Source organism: Oreochromis niloticus, linkage group LG8 (assembly GCF_001858045.2).
Source record: "Oreochromis niloticus isolate F11D_XX linkage group LG8, O_niloticus_UMD_NMBU, whole genome shotgun sequence".
Taxonomy (NCBI): Eukaryota; Metazoa; Chordata; class Actinopteri; order Cichliformes; family Cichlidae; genus Oreochromis; species Oreochromis niloticus.
In genome coordinates this window covers 28413524-28421331 of record NC_031973.2, presented here as the reverse complement: position 1 = coordinate 28421331, position 7808 = coordinate 28413524, and the positions used below count along the sequence as shown (strand labels likewise).

The 7808-nt window shown below is 43.9% G+C and overlaps 1 protein-coding gene across 1 annotated transcript; it reads left to right on the top strand.

Moving 5' to 3' along the window:
* Positions 1-2067: 2067 nt before the first annotated feature.
* Positions 2068-7538, top strand: dcxr (dicarbonyl/L-xylulose reductase). The gene is made up of 9 exons (XM_003454042.5): positions 2068-2221; positions 2397-2475; positions 3173-3270; positions 4661-4815; positions 4950-4992; positions 5471-5570; positions 5664-5728; positions 6743-6860; positions 7154-7538. The coding sequence occupies exons 2-9, from the start codon at positions 2424-2426 to the stop codon at positions 7255-7257; spliced, it is 735 nt and encodes a 244-aa protein (XP_003454090.1). The 5' UTR covers positions 2068-2221; positions 2397-2423; the 3' UTR covers positions 7258-7538.
* The last annotated feature ends 270 nt before the right edge of the window (positions 7539-7808 follow it).

The window sequence follows — 7808 nt, the reverse complement described above, 5'->3', positions numbered from 1 at the left end:
ATGCTACAACCTGAAGAACTTATGACACATCAACAAACATTCAGAGAAATGTGGGAAACTGAGTACATGCCAGAGGACTGGATAGTCCGTTCCAGTCCTCTGGTGGAGCAGAGCTGCTGCTCCTCCACACTGGAAGGGCAGATGTTCTGATTAGAACAGACTGTGTCGTCAATGTGAACACCACCGTGTACACTACATTTGTTGATTATAAAAAGACATGTGGAAGACCATGTGACACCTCTTCACTCTGAACACATGCTCAGGATGCAGCATGCAACCAGCCTTAAAGCGGACCGCTAACAGAGACCTGCAGAGAGCCGTGGGAAACAGGACAACAGAGAAGGCGTGGAGCTAGGCTACACCACAGAGGTCTGACTACAACCTTGGACACATGTTCCCTGATATTTAGATCATGAAAGAAGGATTTTATTAAAGTAAAAATGCTGTGATGTCACTCAGCATTTTTCCTCTAATAGTTTGTCAGTTTTCTTTAGTTGCACTAAATTATCCAGTGGATATTCAGGACCCCGGGGCCCATGCACCGCTGGGGCCATCCAGGAGGCAAATAAAACAAACTTGAGATCTTGAAACTCTAATTACTGGTATAATGAAATTATTTGTCCATATCTCACCTGCCTCTTTCTCTCCTACACTGACAAACTTGTAATTTCTTAACTTAACTAGCTTTTTTAGAAATTTCAGATATTTATTTATTTTATTTAAAAGGGGAAAAAATTTGACACCTTTTCTACTAATGAACACGTCCCAGAAGTGAGCGTTTCCCGAGAATGGATGGTGATTTTTGAGTTGCGTAAACTAATAACATTATTTCTAACTAATCTTCGTATATTCTTCAGTAACACTCACACGTGACTCTGTCACCTGTTTGAAATGTTAGCACAAACCTTGAGTGTGCAGGTGGCCTGGAAACACACAGAAACATCAACTCTGATTAGAACTCGCAGTGATCATGTTCAACAAACGAGGTTCTGGATAACAGATGATCAAATCTGTGAACTCATTATATGATTTATAATTACATGAAAATCATCCCAGTGCCTGAGAGTGTCACTTGATTATTTCCAAGTATATGATGAAATACATCAAATATATATTATGCAGAAAAAATACAATAACGTTAACTGGAAAAGTGAACATTTAGTGGGGGAGGGTGCATGTGTGTAACTCCCAGGTTACAGTAGATCTACAGACACGTTTAGAGTGTTGTGGAAATAATCACAGCAGTGCTTCATTTGTTGTGACTGGATGATTTCAGTAACTTAAACTACAGAATGCATTTCCTGCAGTGTGAATGCTGAGAGCTGAAATGTAAGAACTGTTGAATCTTTGGTGAAGAAATGTTCAATGAGCTGAAACAGAATCATTCAGCTGAAGGTGCAGAACTGTTGAAAGCTGAAGAAGTGTCAAAGTTGGAAAGTAGCTGAACATTAGAAAAAGACGACTAATGATATTCTGTAGCCTACTGTAAAAGTCAAGGATCTCAAACCATGAGTGACTTTGTTCCTGCTCTTCTGTGCCTCTGAATGAGGAACTGTAGTTTAGATCTGGTTTCCACCATAAACCAGAAACTGGTTTACTGTATCCACTGGGCAGGCATGAAGGAAGATCAGTTTTTGTGGTGTTGGTTTCAACCCGAAGCCCACTATCATCTCCAGCTGGAGGCGGTTGATGACTTTTGTAGACTTTAGTTTCACTTTATTCCCAACTCAAACACTGAGCTATAAGCGTTTACATTTAATTTTCTTCTCATATAGACACCTGAAGGAAAAATATTCTTTAACCACAGATGCAGACTGATGAAGAAATACTGATGAGGGATTTTTTGATTTTGGGAAAAGTCAGTGTCTGTGTGTCTGACAGCAACAGCACAGAGTTTGGAGTTTTTGGAAAAAGCGCTTTTCTTTCTTCTTTTTCTTCCTGATTTGAAAGTCTGCTGACGTCTCTGTGCAGCATTGCTCGCTTCAGTGAGCAGCTGTGGATTTTCCTGAAAAACACTTTTGCGGTTACCGGTTATAAAATATGGCTTTTTGGGATTTCACAGAAATCCGGGAGCTTTGCAGCTCTCCGCCTTATATGGCAGGGCTGAGCGCGTGCTCCGTGCCTGTCCACGGGCAGCACGAGTGACCTGGAAGACAAACACGGTGTAGAGGCGGAGGACACACACACACACACACACACAGCTCTGTCCGCTGCGCTGTTGGTGAGTACCTGTCTTCTGTCATACAAACACAAAACACGAGGAACAGCACAGAGAACACGCGTGGAACATTTCACACTGCAGGGTGTGGAAGTTTTAGCCGAGCTAAGCTCGCTCAACACGTTCAGCCTGAGTGTCACGTGACTCGTAACTCCGTCTGTGGTGCTTCCACCTGCAGCGGCTCGCTCACCCACGCAGGCCGAACATGGAGGCTTCGTTTGCAGGTAAACGGGCTCTGGTCACCGGAGCAGGAAAAGGTAAAGGAGACACGCACGCACGCACACACACGCAGCGACACCAGCAGGCTGCTTTACGAACAACATCCACCTTCGTGCAAATGCCCCCACCAACCCCAGTGTAGTCACGGGACCCCGAGACTAATTCTCCTCTAATTAAACTGAATATCAGATTAGTTTTTTTTAAATGAATCCATCCTTGATGTAAAGTTTCACATGATTTCCATTTCAGCTTGATTTAGAAACAAGTTTCTGAACAGAACATAAATGTCAGCGTTCGGCCTGTGATTCTTAGACGTGACACAGCAGTAATGTTGATTTCATTAACACTCAGCTGAGCACAGAACAAACTATTAGAGCTCCTTGTGTGCGCCCTGCAGGCCGCTGCATGTCCTTCACAGACAACAGGTTAGACAAATAGAAAACACAACACTAACATGTCCTTCTGTCGGCTTCCAACCATATTAGAGACGTTTAAAGTAAGTCTGATGGAAGCGATGAAGAAGCGTTGAAGTTACTGATTACTGTGAACTCAGCACAGTGTGGTGGAGGAATCTGATGACTCTGCACGTACCCTGAACCAGTGTCATCAGTGAGAAAGTGGAATAACAGGAGCTTTGTTGGTGGGACGAAGCCTAAGACATGTGTGGAATGTGTGTGTGTGAGAGTGTGTCCACTCTGTAATCAGTCTTTGTGTTTATGGATTCTTGTGTCCCAGGGATTGGTAGAGCCACAGCTCTGGCTCTGGCACGCTGCGGGGCAAAGGTCATAGCGGTCACGCGAACACAGGCCGATCTCAACAGCCTGGTGGAGGAGGTGATCACCCCACACACACACACCCATCCGAGGGGCCCCAGCCCTGACCTTTGACCCACACGGTGGACTGTCAATCAGCATAAAGCATACCTCAGGCCACCTCTTAAAAATGATACGTATAAACCCAACCACATGTATATCCACCATTAGGGTACTGACAGTGAGGAGCTGGAGAGGCTGTCGTGTGGCGTCTGTGGTATTATTGTAGGGTCTACCTTACAGTATAAAGCAGTTTGAGGTGACTGATGTTGTGATTCAGCGCTGTATAGATAAAATGTCCAAGAAGAGTCCAAAAGAAAAAGATACATTATTAAAATTATATATATGGATGGATTACAAAACCACAGAATGAACAAACAAATATTTAGGAACCTTTCTGAAGACTCTTTATTTTTAAAAAGTCCTAGTTCAGTTCAGTGTTATTTACACAGCACCAAATCACAACAACAGTCGCCTCAAGGTGCTTTATATTGTAAGGCAGACCCTACAATAATACATACAGAGAAAAACCCAACAATCATATGACCCCCTATGAGCAAGCACTTTGGTGACAGTGGGAAGGAAAAACTCCCTTTTAACAGGAAGAAACCTCCGGCAGAACCAGGCTCAGGGAGGGGCGGGGCCATCTGCTGTGATTGGTTGGGGACAGGATAAAGACATGCTGTGGAAGAGAGCGTCATAGCTTAAAAGAAAGTTACATATAAAAAATCCAAAATGTCCTCTTTTTGCAGGGAGGCTTGACGTCACCGTTGCTTTAGCTTTAGCTCTGTGCCTGTAAGACATAAGAACACCATGACAGCTGTTTCTGTCAGTTCTCCGATGGAGCGTCTGTGATGCACAGATAAACCTAAGAGACTTTAATCGACTCTTTGCCGACAGCTTTGAACATGTTCTCAGTTTAAATCGTATTAATAAGTCCTTCAAACCTTTTCTGACTGTCGTTATATCAAACAGATTTTAATCAGCTGACGGGGGCTGATGACTTTAAACGCTGTTTAATGTAGTTTTCACTTGAAGTAGAATCTGCAGTACGTTCATCATGCAAAACTACAATAATAGAGAGATTTTTTTCAATACTGGTGTCAATCTGCACGGCTAACATAGGAAGTATTATCACCAAGTCATCTCACTGATTTGCTGCTCTAAGGCAGCAGCTGAAAGAAGAACAAAGCTACAGTGCACAGAGATCGTCTGACCTTAGAACAGGTGTTCAGCATCTGGTTTAACTTGTTTTATGTTCTTGCACAGCTGCTGTAACCTCGTCAGAGTTTACTGTTTGTGAGGAGGACTATGACTGATTCAGTTCTGGGACCCAAACTCATCATAAATATTTGATGTCTCTTGTCTTCCTTCTAATCTGAGTCCGTCTGCTTTTCACTTCCTGTCACAGTGCGCCTCCATCACCCCGGTGTGTGTGGACCTCACAGACTGGGGGGCCACAGAGCTGGCCCTGCAGGGTGTTGGCCCTGTCGACCTGCTGGTCAATAACGCTGCCTGCGCCAACCTACAGCCATTTCTGGAAGTCACACCTGACAAGTTTGACCAGTAAAGCAAATATTCTCAACTTTTATATACGTTACTGAGGAAGTATGAGCCGTAAGGACACAGCACAGGCGCCTGTAAGCCAGAAGCGAGAGCTTCATCATGCGCTAACCTGTCACGTTTGTTGTGTCCTCCAGGGCATTCAGTGTGAATGTGAAAGCTGTGGTGCAGGTTTCGCAGGTAAAACAAACATGGCTGCATTATTAAACCACAGTGTTACTTTGCATTGGATTTGTTGGAAATGCATTGCTTTGAAGTTGATTATCAGCTGTGAATGAACCCATCACAATGTTCATCAGAGTGTGAGTGTTGGACACGGCGCTTTAGAAAACGTGTGTGATTGGGGCTTACAGTAAAATAGTGTTTTTTTTACCTCGATATTAAAAAATGTCTTCTGTAGATATGAAAACTCCGCCTCTATATCTGTGCCTCGCCTGTCGATCTGAGCCGTGCAAAAATCTGTGCTTTTAAAAAATGAGCAGATGACATTTTGTTCAATGAATTTTTTGACACTGATGTTATTGGTTAAGTTGGGTTTTGGAAAGTTTCTATGACAAAGCTTAATGCAGTTGAGTAGAGCTTGTAGGGGTGTTCGGTTGACCCGTCTCATTCATCAAACTGCTTCTGTGAAATGAAACAAAGCTCTGTCTGTTGGCAGTTAGTGGCTCGTGGTATGAAGGCCCGGGGATCGGGAGGCTCCATTGTTAATGTGTCCAGCCAGGCATCGCAGTGTGCCCTCAGAGACCACGCCGTCTACTGTGAGGAACACAGACATGGGCGCCACAGCCTCTATCACATTTAGATGAAGAAGCCAAGTGAGTGTAACAAACTGAGCTTCTGTTTCTGCTCAGGTGCTACCAAAGCGGCTCTGGACATGCTGAGTAAAGTGATGGCTTTAGAGCTGGGACCACACCAGGTACATCACTGACCTGTTTCCACCCACACAGTGCAGCTTCCACCTGACAGTTACTAATGCTAATGTGGTTAGCTCAGGTGCATCTTTGTGAAAGCATTAACTGAGTTAGTTCATGCTGTGTATTTTTAAATGATCAGGAAATACAGGAAAAACAAAATATAAGCTAATGCAAGAAATTGTCCAGGAAATGTGAATATTAATTATTCCTGTAACGGCACCACTGTTCAAGTGGTCAGCTGTATCTGCCACTGAAAGTCATACATGTGCCTCACATCATGTAAGGTGTTGAAAAGGATTGGAATACTTTGATGAGACCTGATATAACAGTGAAACACTGCATGTGATTGGTGAGAGGGGTGCTGGAGCACTATGAGCTGTGACACTGTGAAACACCTTCTGCAAACTCATAAAGCCTCGTGTGGTGTTTAGATGGTGGCAGATTCATAATCATACAACATCAAAACACAGGATGTAGGCTTTAAAATCCAAGGAGAGACCCCTCCAGCATGATAGTCGGAACATTGATTTTAAGTCACCCTTCGCTCTGTGAGGACGACAGGCCCGAAACCAAGTCTGCAAAATCCCCACCTGCACCACAGTGCTGTGTGATATGTGCAACATAGTGAAGGAGTTGTGTAAGAAGTTGCTGGCGCCTGGTGTCAGTGGTGTCGGCACCAACCTGAGACCAAAGTACTGTCCACACAGAGTTTTATAAAGGCTGGATCTAAACGACACACCTTAGTCTAACCTAGAGAACTCAATAACATTTACTGGAAGCAAACAATAAGACAGCAGCCAACACTAAATTTACTTATAAGTTCTATGGCCCAGTGTTTTAAAGCATGTATGAGGTTTCATACATTTGGGTTTAGGATGTTACTTTAGTTACTGCTGCCTGTCCGGCTGTTAACATGAAGAAAAGTATAGGACATTTGGATCAGGGTCGTCTGAACAAACACTGGATCTGACGTCTTTTCAGTGACTCGATTAACTGAGGTGTCGTCTTGTGATCAGATCCGCGTGAACACCGTGAACCCCACAGTGGTGATGACTGACATGGGTCGCTTGGGCTGGAGCGATCCTGAAAAAGCCAAGAGCATGAAGTCCCGGATCCCCCTGGGCCGCTTTGCAGGTCAGTTGCAGCAGTCTTCGTCAGGTAGAACATCACTGTGTTTGTGTTCAGCTCCTGTATACATGGAAATCTATCCTAATGTGAGAGGCAGTGTTACACCACAGACAGGTCACGAGTCCATGTGCAGCACTTCTTCACAGAGGGAGATCAGTTTGCATGATCCCAGTCGAGGGTTAGGGACATAACAACAGTGATAGTTAAGATGAGCAAAGAATCAGGTCTGCACACCATCCTCCACATAGTGTCATGGTTAGCTCTGTAAAGTTGAGTGTGATGTGTGTGTCTGTGTGCAGAGGTGGAGGAGGTTGTGAACAGCATTTTATTCCTGCTGAGTGATAAGAGCAGCATGATTAATGGAGTCACTCTGCCGGTGGATGGAGGCTTCCTGGCCTGCTGACCCACATCAGCCCCGGATCATCGTCCACCTGCTCGGAGGAAAAAGCCCCACTGTGTGACATTTTATTAAACTCAGCCTGTACAATTCACTTGTAGATATTCTTATTCACTGTGATTGTCTCTAATATAACTGGACTCAACCAGCGAGGGACCCGAAGAATAATTTGACCCATTGATGGAATTTGTGCTATTAAAAGATAAAAACATGCTGCTTCCTCAGTGCTGTTCAAGCTCCAAGTTTTAAAATCAGTATTAAAAACAAAACCTCGGTTTAAAACTTGATCGTGGTTTGTTTTGTTTGTTGCTGAAATATAAATGATCAACAGTGACTAAGTCACCAACACATGAAAACAGAAACTAATGAAATCTGGGTCCTCTTTATTTACAGCGCCCCTCCACAACTGAGACGAAACAATGAGCTAGTGACACAGGCTCCACCTTAGTAGCTGGTTCAAAGTGACAGAACCACTGGACACTTACTAACCAGGCCACAGTTCTGGTTATTAAATGAATTTACTCAAGCATTCACACACTGCAGGCTCTTGTAGTTGT

What these genes read in the sequence shown, in the direction of transcription:
- dcxr (XM_003454042.5), top strand. Translation starts at nt 2,424, where the DNA reads ATGGAGGCTTCGTTTGCAGGTAAACGGGCTCTGGTCACCGGAGCAGGA. An exon ending in CTGTGGTGCAGGTTTCGCAG is followed by an intron (nt 4,993 to 5,470) that starts GTAAAACAAACA and finishes GTCTGTTGGCAG; the next exon opens with TTAGTGGCTCGTGGTATGAA. An exon ending in CCCCCTGGGCCGCTTTGCAG is followed by an intron (nt 6,861 to 7,153) that starts GTCAGTTGCAGC and finishes GTCTGTGTGCAG; the next exon opens with AGGTGGAGGAGGTTGTGAAC.